General features: G+C 36.7%; 1 protein-coding gene across 1 annotated transcript in view; it reads left to right on the top strand.

Moving 5' to 3' along the window:
* Positions 1–17,892, top strand: part of FGF5 (fibroblast growth factor 5) — a 19,798-nt gene extending 1,906 nt beyond the window's left edge. The window contains exons 2-3 of the mRNA XM_008693273.1: positions 6,039–6,142; positions 17,215–17,892. Coding sequence (XP_008691495.1) covers positions 6,039–6,142; positions 17,215–17,562 — 452 coding nt within the window. The 3' untranslated portion in view covers positions 17,563–17,892. The remainder of the gene's footprint in view (positions 1–6,038; positions 6,143–17,214) is intronic.
* The last annotated feature ends 1,303 nt before the right edge of the window (positions 17,893–19,195 follow it).

Below are 19,195 nucleotides of genomic sequence, written 5' to 3'. Positions count from 1 at the left end.
GGGGTTCAGGAGGCTGGGTGTGAAAGACCTGGCGGTTCGCGCCGGAAGAGCAGCGGGTCCACGCCCGCCCCTGCCCCAGACTTGTCTTGCAAGCTGTGCTGCTCCAGCTGGCAGTGTTACACGTGTTGAGGTGGCCTGGAGCCCTGAACCGGACAGAGGGCTTTTCGAGTGTACCCTTGCGAGCCCCGGGGCCTCCCACGCGCTCCGTGGAGGAGCCTGTTTCTATGTTTTAAGGTTCATTTCACCCTTACCAAAAACTCACCGTCTTTGGTGATAAAAGGCAAGGTCCGTTAGGGTGAAGGGGATTTTTCCGAGATTTCAGAGACAGCGAGAGTCACATTTACTTCAGTATTTCCATTTGTCTTGCTCCTTTCCCCCACCCAACTCTTTGCTCCACCAGATACCAGACAGAGCTCAAGTCCCACTTCTAGTGATCTTTCCACCTTTCTTTTACAGGAAAACGTTTTCTGTTCTGTTCTTGTAGTTTATCCAGGAAAACAGCAGCAACACAAGATAACTTCTGTGTTCCCAAGGGAGGACCCAAAGTTAGCGTGCAACAGGCTGCTGGTTGGATCTCAGTGGGGATAAAAGAACGTATCTAGGGTGGGTTTGGGTGTACTAGGGATCTCCGAAAACCAGACTCATTCCCTATATATTCACCCTCTTCTCTTGGAAAAGACAAAGATTTTTGCAGCTTAGGCCTTGTCAGAGGGAAAGTTGTAGAAAAGCATAGGAAGGAAAGATGAGACCAGATGAACAAAGAATACACTCATGTAAAGGAGGCATTGACCAATATCTGCTATTTCTAAGGTACAATTTATTTCAAGTCCACTTTGAAAGATACCTAAAAAAGAACAGGGATGTTTACTAAAGAGTGCCAAAATAAAACTTCCTTAATTTAACACTTAGCCCAATTAATTACAGTTTAGAATAGCCTTTCAGAGGTTAGTCTGTATCTTTCATATGGCTTGCCATCATTCAGTCACTCACTCATTCATTCATTCATACATTTATGAACCCATAATAGGCTATCTACACCATTAAGCTTGATATTTTGATTACTTTTGGGAGTTGGGGGATTTTTTAGTTTGTTTTTGCCTTCCATAGATTTTTTTCTCACCAGGAAAACTGTAACTTAAATGTTTAAATCATAGTGATTTTCTGCTTTGTGATGTCTGGAGTGTCCAATACTACTAACTATGATTTTGCTACCACTGCTGGATGAAGAGTTTATGAAACATGTCATGTTTAGTGGGAAAGTATGTAATTTGGAAATTTAAAGTAAGCCTCTGCCCTAAAGAGCTGTGAAAGAGAAACAGAAGCCAGCTAATTGTTGGGTGGTCATGTACCTCTTTGAAAGCAGCACTTGATGGTTTCCTGACACGTACATAAACTAAAGCATTGGTCATGGACTGTTGGTTAGAGTACATAAAGAAACATTTGATGTTTAAGTCTCATAAGAGACACTGAGAGCTGGGACCAAAGAGGACCGTAGAGGATACACCACAGTTTGACCTTATCATCTCATTTTACTGTCTTGAGTTAGCAGTGATAGAAAACTTACGTTTCTTTGGTTGCTGCATGCTACTTCAGAAAAGAGGCAAAACTTTGCCATCAAACTGCCCTCTAATAGGTTCTTTTAAACTCAGATGCATATATACATACATACATATATATATATATGTATATTTCACAACTATCATTTGATATTAACATTTCTGCCAACTGTGAATATTTTCTGGTTTCACCATCAGAAGTACACTCTGGCCATAGATTTTGAAACACAATTTATTTAGTTAAGGCATACCCCTTAATATGTTCTTAGCTTCTCTTATACAGTAGTCATCCCAAGTTTTGGAGACAGAAAAAATAAGCTCATTGCAGATACACTCTTGTTACGAAGAAATACTAGGGAAGGATGAAGAAAGATGGACAAGACAAGACAGATGATAAAATCCAACTATTGAATAGAAACAAAGGTTTTGCTTTAATTTATACGCTTTCAAGTTTAGTTTCAGTGCTTCTGTTGACTTACATTGGGCCATTGAAGAATAGGCAGTCAAGTAATTATCAGTTCAAGGAGCAGAAGTTGAAGGCTATGGCTGCACAAAGCCAAAGTGTTCACATAAAATATGAAAGTTCCAATCATATATTCTGACTAAACCGAACCCACAATTTTACTAATTTTTAAAAATCTAAATTCATTATCAATTTTGGAGTCATGTAGAGTCAGCCTTTTAGATAGTCCCCCAAGCCTAGCTAAATCAGAATCTGTATCTACTGAGTAGGAAAACGCAAATGGAAGATTTCTGTTACTAATGTCATCCCTGAAAACTGCTAAACTGGGTATTTCAAGATTCCAATTTGATAATGATGCAGCGTATCTGTTGCTGTGTGAACGCAAGTAGAGAAACTTTAGTTTTAAATTATTTTTCTTTGAGGATTTTCAGATGAGCTGTTGAAAGCTTCTGAATACATGGGATATCTGTCTATTATGTCATTCACTAAGAAAAGAGAAAAGGGAAAAGTCTACATGATTTTATCAGCCATCATTAATAGAGTCCTGCTGTATTAAAAAATCTGGAAAGGACTAAGGTAAAAAAATCTAGACATATATTTTCTTACTGAAATAAACTTACTTTGTAATGCATGCCTATGCTTGTAAGTAGGTGGATTAAACAATGTGTGTATAAATTCTTGCCTCCTTCAATCTAGATGTCAACCCCGAAATTCCACCAAGAGAAAATAGTTTTTTTCTGTTAAGCACTGCTTTTTTCTTTTGATCCTCTTACATGTTAACACCCTAGGAAAGATAACACATTGTCACCAGCACACTAATAGGAAATAATTACCCTGCCTGACTCCCCAAGCAGAAGGCCAAAATTGCAGGAGAGTAAAACGTGTATCCATACATGTGTGCACACGGGGTGTCCTGAAAAAGGAAAGAGAGGTTGTGAGAAGGTCAAAGTAAACAATCCAGTTTAGCAGACGTTCATTGACTATCTGATCTGTGAAATACCCTTGGCCTTCCACAGTTTTGCTTAGGGATACCATCTTGGCATCCATTATGCGAATTGTAAATTCTCATAAAATTTATTATTACTGCCTCAAATAAGAGTCAGGAAATCACTGAAATTGAGAAAAATTTAGAGAAATGTTTTCTGGGATTTATGTATGTGTGATTTAATGCATGTGGGTTTAAAATATTCTATAGAATTCTTTAGTGCATTGCCGAGATTTGGCATAGTAAAATCAATAATTGTGTGATCTCTTGGAATCTGCTCCAACGTTCTAGTAAAAAAGACATTGTGAAATTACTGTTGAAATTACGCTGGAAATTATGATCTTAATACTGTTCTCAATATTACAACATAATTACATTACGATTTAGAAGATCATACCAAAGTTGCCTATGTGAAGAAGTAATTATTTCATCTGATCTCATCTTTATCTTTCCTGCAGTCTTCATAATTTTAAATAGAATAAAATATGTGCAAGTACATTTTTAAGCTTTCAACTAAATATAATTTTTTAAAAAATTATAAAATCCATTATTCCCAGGCAATATATCATTTTTACACTGGAACTTGCAAGAAAAGAAACCAAGCAGTATATAATAAAATAATAACCCTTAACATATGTTATTTCATCTTCCCAATCTAATTTGTTATGATGCAAATTTTACATAGCATTATACCCAGAATGCGCACACAGTGTGTTAGGAAACAAGTGACTCAAAATGGGTTTTTCTAAAAATAGAATACATTACTTGTCAGAAGCTATAGTTTGCAAAGGCAAAACAGTGCTCCCATTAAACAAGTATTTATAGAGACTTTGTCTTGACCTCTCAAATGTTAACCTGTAAATAGAGATATTTAATAAGAATTTTTTCTTTTATGCTACCATGTATTTTTTTTCACTAACACACAGGTTTGCATTTACAAAACCAAGTAATTTTCCAAAGAATGGAATGAAAACACTAACATTGTAGAAGCATGAGTAAATTGGGAGAAAACATACAACGAACTCTCCTTTTCTACCAACCCACATTGTCTCTTTTGTTTCTCTCATTCCACACAGAGACAATTTCTCATGTTTCTGTCTCGTTTTTTAACACATTTATGCAACATTCACAATCACTTCCCCATCTTCCTAATATCTAAAATCATTAAGGCTGTTTTTAGTGTCATTCTGTAATTGTGATGGAAATATAACTTTGTATCATGTTCTCTTACCGCTTTATTAACAACGTTATCACAGCATATTCCGTCGTGCATTGTCTGTAACTTTGCAAAGCATTCTGTGTGCTTTGTCATGATTAGACGAAATGGTAATGCGCCTAAACCCTTGAGTGTGCATCACAGTCAAATAATTTGTACAGCAAAATCTATGGAAAAGAGCATTTTGAAAACATTTTGAAGAAAATAATTTATGAGACGACAGTTTCTTTAGGAGTTTCTTCCTAAAAGCAAAAGTAGTTCCTTTCAAATAGTTTTTTGGGGTTTTTTTGTTTTGTTTTCAAGAAACATCCACTAGTAAAGGGGTAGCAGCAGTTTCCTGGAGATGGGCTTTATTTACTTGGGACTAACTATGCTTATAACAAATATAACAAAGACAGCAGTTCTTCTGCTCCCCCTTCCCCCCCCCATGAACTTTCTGATCAAGTGTTTTTAAGAAATCAAGTTGAATAAATAAGCAGCAGTATTTGCTACAATTTTAGGTATTAGCTCACATTGTGCAAAAAAGTGCTTAATATATTCATATATATGTATTTATATATTATATACATATGTGTATCCATAGTATTGCCTTTTTGGGAAATTGAATAATTTTATATGTACTTCAAATACTGCAGGGGGAGGTTACTATTTTTAAAATTTTCTGGTGAATTTCTCTATTCAGCAGAATTCTGTTGAGATATCCTAATTAGTATGTATAGTCAGAATAATATAGATTGAAAGGTTGAGATTTTCCTCCCTTCCCCATCCTTTCTTCTTTTCTTCCTTTCTTCCTAGGATAGGTCCTTTTCTAGCTCTAGTGAACTATATTATTTTGTCCTCCCCCAACTATTTTTTGGCAATTTGATGTAGGCAATTAACTAAAAGCACTACACTTTTCTCATGTTCATATAACATTATATATGAGTTTATGATAAACAGGCAAGCATCCCAATTATATATAGACTATGAATTTCATCTTCTTAAAATACTCTATGAACTGTGGTATGTGATTCTCTTGACATAGTTGATGTGGACTTTCAAATTATTATAGGAGACAGAGGCACATTGACTTGATAATGCAAACTATGAAATACTAAATATAAACAGGAATGTAATAAAATAGCTCATTAAATATTTTTTGGCCAGAAAAGCCATTTAAAATGCAAGCTGTCTCAAACCATAATGCATTGAACACTCATTGAGCCAATAATCCCAAATTATTTATAATGCTTTCAACATCTTTTTATGTGTAGTCTCTAAATGAACTACTCACTGAATGATTGAATATGATATATTGATTTGTACTTGTATAGTTAGCATAATTTGAGAAGAGGGATTTATTTCATGTAAATAAGTAGAATTTGTCTCTGGCTTTCAATGGTTTATACTAGTCTTGAGCCAGACTTTATGAGATTTAATATTAAAAGCAGTGTATTATCTCTGATAGAAAACAATGGATGAGAATTATTTTGAAAAACATTTAAAGAAATTCTTTTCAATTCCTTTGCAACTTGAGAAGCTTCTATTGTTAAACATTATTTACTAAAAGTGATTTATTTATAAGAAAAAGAAAAAGAATTACTAATGAACCAGAACTAAATTTTTGAATCTTAAAATTTGTTATTTTAAGTTAATGCTTCCGTGCTAGGCTTTTCTTTTTTAACATAATGAATGTCATGAAAAATAAGGATGTTAAATACTGTTTTTTTTAAAAAAATAACAGCTATAAAGAATGAAAAGAATCTATGTAGAAATTTAATTCTTCACAATGATATATAGAGGAGTCTGTGTTTTATTTTGGGATTTCTGTCATCCTAGGTATTTTGGAAATATTTGCTGTGTCTCAGGGGATTGTAGGAATACGAGGAGTTTTCAGCAACAAATTTTTAGCGATGTCAAAAAAAGGAAAACTCCATGCAAGTGTAAGTAGAACCACTTTATATTTGTTAAAGGTGTTACGGAGATTTTACATTTGTAGAATGGAATGAAGTGATTTTCCACACTGGTAGATGAAGAATTTGTTCAGAGGACATAATCGTTGTTTTTTTTTTTTTAAATTATATGTACATTTAACCAAGATGTTTTTGTAAGTAATTATTTATATATTTTATTTACTTGAAAAGATAATATAGAGTCCACAAAAATTTTAAGGATGAATGTATTAGAAAATAACACTCTCAAAGTGATTGCTATTATTCATTTCTTAAAATTGGTCTGAGGGAAAATACTATGGAAATGATAACACTATGTGACAGTTAAAATGTCCAATTTATGGTGCTTGTGTGCGCATATTTAGTAGATCAGGTTCTTATTCAACTTTACAAGCTATTCGTGATGTCAAAAATTAGGTCTAAGTAATATAACGTATTTTCACATCAGTAAGTATGGAGAGAAACCAATAATGAGAAGATTTTGATCTTTCTCAGAGAAATTTAATTTATCCATTTGAGGACTCTCATGTTGTATTTTTGTTGCATCAAAAACAATACTTCTTAAATTACAAAGACTAATTTTGCGCTCAAAAATTTCTTCTAGTTACTTCTATGTTTTTAATAAATTTACAAATTATAGATTTCTATGGTTTTTTTCTGAAAATGTTCACTACTTGGGAAGCATTGAAACATTTTAAAGATAATAAAATATGTCAAGCTTGTATGCCCAGCACCTAAAAGTGATGTATGCTTTTTCTGCAGCATACTAAGATTTGTCACATTATATCATTTTTACAAAGAAATTATTATTTAATATTAGTACTTATTTTCTTTAATTTTTACTAAATGAATTGAAGAAATACCACTTTTCTGGTTTTTGAAGTATATAGGAACTTTTAATTAGGATGGTAATCAATTGAAACTTCCTATTTATGATTTTTGCTTACAGATCTTGAAAAAATTCATTGAGAGTATCACTTGTTTCAATGTGTAAGAATTTCAATTTTCCTTTTTCTAAAGGTGACTTGTTAATACCTCTTGGAGGGGGTAGCAGAATTCAAGCTATCTCTATACTTATTTGAGGATTAAATGAGATAATACATTTAAAACTTTTAAAGCAGCATTAGATACATAGTAAGTGCTCAATAAATACTATCTATTATTATACAGTAATCTAAATATAATAGATACTGAAATCTCAGTTGATTGAGATAAATGCAAAACCTTTGCTAAGCTCTTTAATCATCGATTACAAGAATTATGAAAAGATTTACCTACTTCACCTTTTGAGTGGTTATTGTAATCTAGCAGGCTATAATACAGTTTTCATAAAGTAATTGCTCTTTGATTATTTATTTTAAGGGGCAAAGTTTTGCATCACTGTGCACAAGTAGGACCTGCCATTTTATCAAAAAAATAATATTTGATTTTTAAAAATCCACATGCAGAATAGAAGACAATGATCAAACACATCTGAGCACAATAGCTTTTTCCCCAGTCTACTTTAAGTTTGTAAAAAATTGAAACACTTTCAGAATCTAAGCATCATAATAAAGTGCAGTGCATGTAAAGAAACTTTCTCATATTGGTTTGTTTGGGGTGAGCACCTTAACCTTTAAATCGTTCTGATTTATGCTCTAGTACATGGAAAAAATAGACTAAACTTGGGCCAGCTTAAGGATAATTGCCACGCAACTCAAAGTATTACAAATGGATGCCAATTAGAGAGGTCACACCGAGAGGTGAGGCTACATGATTCCCCTGTCAAATGCAAGGAACAAATTTCCAGAAATTTGACCCAAATGTCTAAGGATGGCTGGCTGAAATCATGCAGATAATGTAAAAACAGCATCTGTTATTCTTTCTCATCTTGGCAGGCTAAAGTTATTTCATGGAATAATGACTTTTAAACAGTACAAAGCAAGTCTTGCTCTTGTCACTCACTGAAGCTCTTTGATATAAAAGTCATTCTAATGACTTTGAGCTGAATTGTAGATAAAAACTTAAGCCCTACGATTATGTGGATTCTTTTTAAACCAATTGTCCAAGCCCACTTTCTCTTCTCTGAGCTTTTATTAGCACTTTTTCTCTAGATGGAAACCTAATTAAATTAAGTGATTGATTTTTAAGGAAGTTGAATTTAGGAAAAGTATTAATCCTAGCAATTATCAGTTTTATGCCCAGATGGTTTCTTTCTTGTGTTTTTCTAGTTAAACACATTGAAAAATTGTTCTTGTAACTTTAGATATAATTATTTGATTTAGTTTTGATTTTCACAAAATTGCATTGTCACTAAAAAGACTAAAAACCTTTATATCTTTAGGATTAAATGTGTAATTCATGAGCTCCTTTTAATTAATAACTGGGCAGAGACATTTAAAGAGTACTTCATAATCATTTTGCTATATATATATATTTATATTTATATATCGTGTACATTTTAAACTTACAAATGGTATATATACATTATATCTCAACAAAACTGGAAAAAAATTTAAGTTAATAGAGCACTTTCAGGGTTTTTTCTATAAAGTAAATATGAACCAAAAATGTAAAGCATTCATATAATTCTGGGGAAAGTAATTCCCATACTGTGTTGAGAAATATTCATGGATAATTGTAGATTTTCAACTTAGTTGTACAGTAACAATTAGAATATTAAAAATTAGTTGCTAGGCACAGCCAATGTATTTGCATAGTTCTTTAAAAACTCTTTTACTCACATTATCTCATTACATGATTAGATGAAGAAAGAGTATTAGAGATGTTAAATCATTTCCTAAGTTAACACAGTTAACAAGTAATTGAACCAGAACCATCCTTTTAAAATTCTTTTTCTGTAAATGCTGTAATGCTTCGTAGGTAAAAGCTAGTTGGAGGAAGATGCTAAGTTTTGTTTGGAACCAATTACATTGTTTTCACCTACTGTTTTATAGGAATTAATAATTGCATAGTTTAATAATATTTTCATATTACATGTTAAAGAATAAATATTGTGGTGCATCTTACAATAGTTTGTTTGTGCTGTGCACCCCCTTACCCAAGCTCTGTTTGGACTCTTTTTCCCCCATCTATTTCTGTGTCTCTAGCACTTGACTTTAAAGTCTAGAGAAGCAGAGGGCATGTGTTCACCACAGATCTTATCACAGAGTTTTACACAGGTTGGTCCTTCGATGTGATGATGTGTTGCATAGGGAATGCCTCTCCAGATGAACTTTCAAAGCAGAAGAGAGCTCTGTTTTGTTCGCTGAAATTTTTCATTTAGAAAATGCTTCATTATCAGCAGACACAAAGATGGCAGGCAGAAATAAGAGCCCAGAATGGGTTACACTTAGGCGACATTTGTGCTGATGGTTTTCTCGCGCTAAGTTTGTTAATTCTGTAAGAGAAATTTTGTTTGAACGTCAATGATCTCTGCAGGCACTTCTTCCTGCACTTATTCAACCTGCATACTCGTCGCAACCTACATGCAGCTCTCCTTATAATCTCTACCAGTACACTCCAAATAAACAGTGCAGCCAGATTCCTACCACACAGGTTTTTTCAGCATTCTTTACAAGGATGAGGGTGTCCGCTCTTCTCCTTCTCAAGATATGCTGGGAATCATTGAGAGTGGGAGTAGGTGTCTGCCTCCCAAAGAGCCGTGAGGGTTAGTCAGAGTCTTCGCTGTGACCTCTACTCTCCTCAACTCATTCCAGGCTGAGGTACCTGTGGAAATGAGCTCGCTTCCCTTTCTGTCTGTCTCTCTGCCTGCTTGTCTGTTCCTGTTCCTTCCTCACTCTGTTCCTGCTCATTCCTCAGGTTTGTTATGTCTATCGAAATCCCCATAGAGAACCATTCTGGTTTATCTGAAGTGGGTCCAGATGTAGGAGTGAGAGACCTTGAGTGTGGTGGTTACCAACACAGTTAGATTGTATCATTCTAGTTAAATTAAACCTAGTCATTTTACCTAATCTTTCTCTTCCTTGGTTTTATCAGCTGTAAAAAGAGGAAAACTAAAGTAACAATCTATTGTGATACTTGAGCAGTTTAAATGAGATAATACATATAAAAGACTTAGAATAGTGCCTGGAAAGTATTCAGCATTTATTTTTTGAAGATTTTTTTTTTAGTTTGTTTATTTGCAAGAGACAGAATGTGCAAGTGCACGAGCAGGGGGGAGGGGTAGAGGGAGAAGCAGACTCCATGCTGAGCAGGAAGCCAGGTGTGGGACTCCATCCCAGGACCCTGGGATCATGACCTGAGCTGAAGGCAGACACTTAACCAACTGAGCCACGCAGGCGCCCAGGATTCAGCATTTAACTTAAAAAAGATCTTCCTTAATTTGTTGTCAGGCAGCTGTGTGATGATCCTGTCTCCTCTCATAGAAGACTTTCTGATTTGGGGGTCAGGCAGCTGTGACCCCTCAGATATGTAGACCAGCCCCAAATCCTATTTATCCTTGACCTTTTTCTCTTTAGGTCCAAATTTTTTGTGCCCCCAGGAGCCCCTTATCTCCAGAGTTTTCCTTTTTTCCAAGAACCGAATTTGAGAGCAAAATTCTCAGGCTCAAGCTCTTAAGAGACAAGGATTTCTTGTGATCATAATCTCATAATTCTTTTAGAGCCCTGTTGCATCTTGTTTTTTCCCTAAAGAAAACGGAAATCCTGGAAAAGATGGCTATCATGTTTTTTTCAGGCTTTTCATAAAGTACGCATGCTAGCGCATTGCCTATTGGGGAAGAAACATTTTAGCTTATTTTAAAGGTCCAGAGAGAAGCATGTGGTAGAATTATTTTTGTTTCTCAGGGTTTTAGGGGATCATGTTTGGAAGGAAAGCTAATTGCAGAGTTTACGAAATAGGCATGGAATGTGTGCTTGATCAGCCCTAAGCAAGGACTAGAACGTCTTCCTTTCCTGGTTTCGGAGGGTGCCAGCTGGCTTGCCCAGGATGGGAGTCTGGACTGGACTTCCTGCGCTGGGGGCAGTGTGAGGAGGAGTCAGCAGCCCCAAGAGCTCGGCATGTTTACTGAAAGGGGAAATGGAGGCTTGAGCAATAGTTACCATCATCATAAAAAAATAACCTATTAAGCACTCCACTCTCCCAGTCAAGACCATGAGCTCTATAAAGGCGCTTGAATAGAAGAACTGCCCTTGCCCTCTAAGGGCTTTCAATTTACATAGTAAAACCAAATGTCCAGTAATTAAGGCTCAAAAAATGGGCTCAGGACGCTGCCTTTGCAGTAAATGCCAGTTTTCTCTTAACTTCACACTATGTGAATCTACCTAGAGAGCCTCTTTTATTGAGGAAATCTGGGTTGACTTGTAGCTTCAGAGATCCATTTCAGCCAAAAGCGAGAGACGGTGTTCTATTTCTCCAACGGTTTGGGGAATGGCGTTGTTTTTCATCAGTATTTTAACACGGAGCAACTTCAAGACAGGTAGGATTAGATGGCAGTCTAGGAGATGCCCTGGGGTTTGTGTGGTGTGAAGGAGCTGGAATCTAGGAGTCAGAAGATCGGAGCTTGAAGTCACAGGTGCCTGCCCTGGCACTTTGTAAACGTGGGGCTTTAGGGAGTTGTTTTCTTTACTTCTCTGACTGGAGAATTAGATAATAGCACCCTGCTCGTCACGGGATTGTTGTGAGGATGAAATAAGAGATGTAAAGTCCCTGGCACATAGGAGCCCTCGACAGCCCAGCTTTTTGAGTTATTAAGGGCATCAGAGAGAAAACTCTTACCTCACCTGCAGATCACACGGGATGCTGGTTAATGGTGCAATTCCAGAGTCTCACCCTAGATTTACTAAAACACAACCTCTAGAGATAGGGCCTGGGGAATCTGCATTTTGAACTGGCTCGCGGAGTAATTTTAAGTCAATTCGTAAAGTTTGGAGGGGGAGAAACCCCGTGGTCAGTAACCTTCATTACATTACCTCAGGTTGGTTTATTATCACACCCAACTTGTATATTCCCTTGGTCACTCAGGATGAAGAACCGAGATACAGAAAGGACAGATGTTCAGTGCCAAGCAGGAAGTAGGCTATGCCCTGGAGATAGCACAGTATGGCTGCAGCTGACCTACAAGAAACCTTTGTAGTCAAGAGTAAAAGGCAACCCTTTGGGTGCATGCCACCCTGCACTGGGTACTCCGCATGGAAGCAATTGGAACAGGGTCTGCCTTTTAACCTTTAATCACCACCAATGGTGGTGCCTTTGGTCAGGGAACATTCAGCACAACCACACAAAACAGGCTAAGGGCACCTGGCCAGGGCAGCCCCATATGTGGGAATAGGAATGGGACCCGAGAAGCACTAAAAGGAGGTAGGGGGACCAGAAGCAGGGATGCATGCAGTAAGGGAACTTTGCTTAAAGTACAATTTGGTTTATAATTGTTTTTATTACAGTCTGTAATAATATTTTAATTATTTAATAATATTACAGCCCACAATAACATTCTAATTATTTATATTTGGTTAATTATTTCTTCACAAGGTTTTTCAAAAGAGGGAGGCAAATTAAAGAAAACAAAGTGAGGGGTGCCTGGGTGGCTCAGTCGTTAAGCCTCTGCCTTCGGCTCAGGGCGTGATCCCAGAGTCCTGGGATCGAGCCCCACATCAGGCTCCTACGCTGGGAGCCTGCTTCTTCCTCTCCCACTCCCCCTGCCTGTGTTCCCTCTCTCGCTGGCTGTCTCTCTCTCTGTCAAATAAATAAATAAAATCTTAAAAACAAAAGAAAAGAAAAACCTTAAAAAAAAAAAGAAAACAAAGTGAAATAAAGAACTAAAATTAAATATCCCACAAACTACAAGGATTATACTGCTATTGGTCCAAATTCACTCCTTTCTCCATCCCCCTTCCATATACTGCATATGTCCTTCTGTTGTTGCACGAAGTGAGAATTGGTGCTTGTTTGCGTGGCCTCAGCTCTTTCACTGCAAGATCCTTAAGCATCATACAACAGGATATTTGCGAAGGAACAAAACTACGTTAAGAGGTTTTAGAAAGCTTTTAAAAAATAATGTTTCAGAAGGAATTTTCTGTTTGGCTTCCTTGACCCTCAGATTTCAATTAAGCAGAATTAGTCTTTTCTAAAATATCCCAGTTAATCAAAGTTTTACTTTCTTTGAACTGAATTTGACCTTTTTCTAAACATCCATTGTGTGTTCTCTCTGTGGGAAAAGATGAGTAGAATCAAGGCACAGCGTCCTTCTAATCCAAAATTTCTTGTTTTCCCTAATTACACTCTTTCCCTTCTTCTGAAGAATTAGGCTATCCAAGGAAAAAATAGTTTCATTTGTTTAAATTTCATTTGTTTTGTCCATTAGGACTATATTAAATTACATTAGAACTATATTAAATTGCACAAAAATTAGTTGAACATTTCATTTTAATTTTGCAATTATGATTTGTTGAATGTAACTTGTTTTTACACTTGCAAGATCAAGGAGAAGTTAGGGAGAAAAACATACAATGTACTCAACAAAGAGCATGGACAGGACCATGTCTGTATTGTTTCTCATTGTAAAAGTGGCAACTAGCACAGCGCCCGACATGTGATACGTAGTCAATAAGCATCTGTTGAATAGACTTGTAAAAAGTGAATTTGAAGCAAAGATACGGGTTCTTTTAGGAACATTTTAGTGTTTGGTCTTATAATGCCCGATGGTGCTAGCATGATGCGGTGATGGGTGTCCTGAGTTCAGTAGCTTATTTGAAATTTCATTCACCTCTCTACTTTACACCTTAACTGTAGAAAAAGTCTTTACGGCAACTTCACTTTTTCTAGGAAAATAATGTAGTTCTCTTATTTAAAAAGTATATGTTTTGCCAAAGTACTTCTTATAATTCAAAGGAGATTTTAAAAATTAAAAGTAGCCTAGAAAATTTACCATGTGAAACTGTGTAATGGTAAATGTATATGTATTTAAATACCTGTAGCTAAGACCTGTATTGCTTACTGACTGTCTGCTATAAAAACAGTTCAGGCGTGATATTAGGGACAGAAATTCATTGCTTAGGGTCACCATCTTGTCTGAACAGGGCCAGGAATAGTGACAGGAGCAGTCATTCCCTCAAGAAGAAACTAGATCTCCTGATGAAAAAATTCACTGAAAGGTTTGTTTCAAATGGTTCTGTTCCATCATCACAGCTGGAAGAATTTTTCAGACAAAACATTAATTTAGAAGTCAATTAAGAAAGCCCAAACAGTCTGACTGCCTTTGCTCCTATTCTAATGTGGGAGCTGTGTCTACGGCCATACCACCCTGAATGCGCCCGATGTTGTCTATTGTGGGAGCTGGAAAGGCTGCCGGGCTTCACGTGGTGTGTGGGGCCTCAGGTTCTGGGCACCTCAGCCTCAGGTGACAGTTAGGTGACCCCCGAAAAATCTAGAGCCCCAACAGCCTTCTTTCCTCTTAAGAAAGAGCTTAAGAACATGAATCTGAAGGAGGAAAAGAGAAAGGTTTTAGATGGAATAATTTTAGCAGGTGGAGTGGTGGGCTTTCACCCATATGAAGACTCTAAGATGGAATTGCTATAGGTTTAGATTCACCATGGTGTGTGTGTGTGTGTGTGTGTGTGTGTGAGTAAAGAAAAGGTTAAATAATGTGGTACACTTAAAAAACCTGTCACAATTGAATAACACAATCACTGCTATCCTTTTTCAGGAAAATGGATTTTTGCCAAACAGGAGTAGAAGTCAGGTCAAGGTATAATGTATATATATTTTAAAATGTTTTTCAAGTACATTTAAAGAAAAAAATATGAGGCGGGGTAAATATACCTGCTATTCTCATTGATGAAGCCCCATCTACCTTTCTAAAATGCTTATCCTTTTATGTAGCAGAAAACATTACAGATGGCTATCGCTTTTATTTTAAAATAAAACTTTAGGATTATCTAATGAAATGGGAGAGCACTTAAGTCCTTTTAAAAGCCAGCAACTATAAAAAAAAAAATCTATGTTTGACTTGTAAGAAAGTCTTCTTACTAAAAAATAGGAACAGTAAATGTATACTCCTCTATACTGATGTCAGCACAGTGCCCTTGGCCTAGACATAGGCTGGTGGGGGGTGACAGGATGAAGGAATGCCATAGGTGGTGGTTCTTTAGAACACCTATTTCCAGCTGCTAGAGATCAAATCCGGGGAATCACCAGTAGACTTGCGGAAGTTCAAGATATATAACCTCATAGCCTTCAAATAAAGAGCTTTATTGATTGAACAGTATTGTCAGCACTTTGCACAAGTCAAAAAATTCATGTGGCCATCAACAGTAGACCTACGTAGAACATTGCCTAGCAGTGTTCCAACTTTCAGATGGCAGTGTTGTGCAGAGAACAGCTTGGCATTATTAGAAAAAGCAAGAAAAAAAAAAAGAGAACTCTTATTTCCAGTATAGTACCTCTTGGTCTGATATGAAAAGGATATCGCATAAATATTTAGTGCTTTTCTCTATAGACATCAACATATTTAGTATTTGCAAAAATACGAATTCTAGATAATGGTGCTCCCCGATATTGTGAAATGTGGTGGTCTGGTCTAGGATAGGAATTCTTATTCTTTGGGACTTTTGGCATCTTTTGCATTTGAGGAAAGCTGTCCATCTTTCCCCTAGAAAAAATATTTTGGTATTTACAATAGCCCTATGGATAAGGGTTGTGGGCAAGGAGCCTAAAGCTAAGACCTCGATTGGCAGGATTGGTATTTGATCGCAGGTCTGACTCTATGCTCGTGCTCTTCCCTCATACATTTTCCTTTAATTCCTTAACAAAATGTTCTGTTAAAAGTTAATTCTTTAACTGGAAATTTCAAAGTAACTTAAAAGCAGTAACAGAACTTAAATATATTGAGTTCCTGTTATTTTTATGAACATTGATATTATTTCACTAAGTACACAGTGAACAGAAAATCACCAGCGATACAAGCATGGCACACTAAGCATCTTCAGGGCTCCTCCCGGCCGACTTTGTCAGCCTTATGTCTTCTTCCTTCTGCCACACATCCTATATGGAAGTTACTCCCTACGGTAGTGTCATGCTGACCTGGGGACACACTTCCCGCTCTGAGAACCCTTTCTCATGTCATCTGCCTTACTAATATCTTGTTGTACTTGAAGACTAGCTCAAATGTCACCTTTTCTAGGAAGACGTCCCTGCCCTCTGCCCAGCCACCCCCATCCTCTTAGATTCGCTTCCTCTATGCTAACATTGTACCCTCTGCATAACACTGTCCTAAGTCCCCGTATCAAGCTGCACTGCGATGGACATTTACTTGTCTCCTTTTTCCACTATTCTGGGAACATTTCAAGGGTAGACATTGTGTGTGTGTGTGTGTGTGTGTGTGTGTGTGTGTGTGTCGGTGTGTGTTGGTGTGTGTCGGTGTGTGTCTGTGTCTGCAGAGGGAGAGAGAGAGAGAGTCTGGATGAAGTATTGCTAGTGACTCCAAAAGTAATTTTTTCTTCTTGGCATCAAATATTCTCTCCTGTATCACTGTGTGAAGATGTATTTTTTCCTAAAGAACTCTAACACATGCAATATTAATAGGGCCATATGCTACCCCTCTCTCAGCACCATGAATCACACTGATAACATTGAAAAATGTATTCTTGTTTCAAAGGAATAATATGACCCCATTTCTCTGAACATGAATTCATGTTTTACCAGGCAATTGTTCCTTAGTAATTCAGTTCTATTTATTTTCTTGATGGCTTAAGAGGGGAGAAAAATCTTAAAATATTAAAAGTTAACTTTTTTACTGCCAATCTCAAAGTAATTTAAAAACCATAACAGAATTTCAATATATTAAGAGTTCCTGTTATCCTTTTTATATACATTGATATTATTTCGCTAAGTGCATAGTAAACCGAAATCAGCATTACGAAGATGAATAAAGTAGGAAGATAGAAAGAAAATAGTAGTTTAAAGCAACCTTTTAAAAGAAGCAAAGGTGTCTTTACAAAAGAGAATGGGGGAGGAAGGCTTCTGTCAACGGAATTCTTGGTTTTTCTGTACAGTATAAGGACCTCATTTTATTGCATGCTGAAAATATTATTACTACTTAAATTTCTTCTTCTTTTCTCCCCCAGGCCAAATTTACAGATGATTGCAAGTTCAGGGAGCGATTTCAAGAAAACAGCTATAATACCTATGCCTCAGCAATACACAGAACTGAGCCAGCGGGCCGGGAGTGGTACGTGGCCCTCAATAAGAGAGGGAAGGCCAAGCGGGGCTGCAGCCCCCGGGTCAAACCCCAGCACATCTCCACCCACTTTCTGCCAAGATTCAAGCAGGTAGAGCAGCCAGAACTTTCTTTCACAGTTACTGTTCCTGAGAAGAAAAAGCCACCCAGTCCAGTCAAGCCAAAGGTTCCCGTGTCCGCCCCTCGGAAGAGTCCCAACACCGTGAAATACAGACTCAAGTTTCGCTTTGGATAATCTCCATCTTGGCCTTGGGAGAAACCATGCCTTCCCCTCAGGGGCTTCCAGGGGTGTCTTTACACTCGGAAAAAGAAGAACTTTTGGACCCAGCTCCACCTCTACCACACTGTCTTGAAGTCAGGTCACGGGTTTCAGTGCTACTGAAACAAAGCTGTTTTCTGATAGGAACTGAACTGGAATTCTTTGTCCAATATGGGGAGCACACGGCTTCAGTTCTGGAAGATGGAAAGCCTTTTGCTTTATGCTTAGTGCATACTTGGTATTTTCAGAAAGTTAAACAGCACGACTATGTATTTTTCTGAATTTTACAGATCAACCTGAAAGAACATACACGATACATTTTTATTTTTGGTTTCCAAAGAATATTTTGATGCAGATAAAGTATTTTATTAACTTTTGTTTTTTGTTTTTTGTTTTTAAAAAAGGTACCTCTGCATTGAGCATATTTTCTTACTTTTATTATTTTAATTAATATGACATAACCATTTGAATGCAGTTTATGAATATAAATGTGTTTATAGCCCATTTGTAACATGCGGATTTTTTTCATTTTTCTTGTTCATTGCACTTTTAATTTTTATTATTCTTTTACCATACCTCAGATAATGTAAGTTTAGTTCTTCATCTTAAAATGCTTAACGTCTCTTCAATGGCACCAAAGGCTCAGCATAGATCTGTGTGTGTGTGTGTGTGTGTGTGTGTATGTGTATGTGTGTGCATGCATGTGTGCGTGTGTGTAAATTCATGACAGTATGTGGAATCCTACCCCTTTGGTGGCTGGGCTGGAATGGCTTGGGACTAAGGAGAAAATATAAGGATTTTTTAATGGAATTATAAATTGGGGATAAGGAAAAAGATTCGAGACATAGGTCGACTAAGTTTGCAGCATTTATTGGATCTGATTCTGCCTTGCCTTCATTTCTCCTTTTATCTACCCCCCCTGCCCTCATTCTTGAACAGCTGGAGGAATACATTTTATTCTGTCCATCAAGCACACACTATGAAACCAGAGTGCTTTAAAATACCTCTTGTATGACCCTCTGCTATCCCCACTGTATAGATCCACGGGGAGCAACCCACTTAGCAGAAAAACATGGAGACCCGAAGGAGATGAATCGTGTAACAGTTATGCACGTCGAGTCCCGTTGTCAAAAATATTCTTATTACTCAGCCTAATGCTCTTTGAGTTTGCTATCCTGAAGGTAACCATTCCAGTGAATAGACAGCCCTTTAGAATAGATACTTTCTGATGTAGATGTTTTAAAAAGCTGGCCATGCGGTATACGGAATTTAATTTGGGAAATTGATCATTGAAAATGGCACTTAATTCTCTGCCCAAATACTGAATGTTGGACATGAATCAGAGAAAATTTAAGAGAATTTACGTAGTTTATATATTTTCTTGGGCAAACATTTCTATGGAGTTCTATAAAATGCAAGTGTTTATATCCAGAAATATGCCAATAAAAAAGGTACAGCTAAAGCTTAAAAGTATGTCTTTCACAGGAAGAGCAAAAAGAGTTCACAGAAAGCTTGTGTCTTATAATTAAGCATGCTTCTTTTCTTTTAAAGGATACTGACAACATTTTTAAGGTATGGTTTATTTTGGTGCACAAATGCAAAGTAGAAA

Source organism: Ursus maritimus, unplaced genomic scaffold, assembly GCF_017311325.1.
Source record: "Ursus maritimus isolate PB19 unplaced genomic scaffold, ASM1731132v1 scaffold_8, whole genome shotgun sequence".
Lineage (NCBI taxonomy): Eukaryota > Metazoa > Chordata > Mammalia > Carnivora > Ursidae > Ursus > Ursus maritimus.
This window is presented reverse-complemented; position numbering and strand designations above follow the sequence as displayed.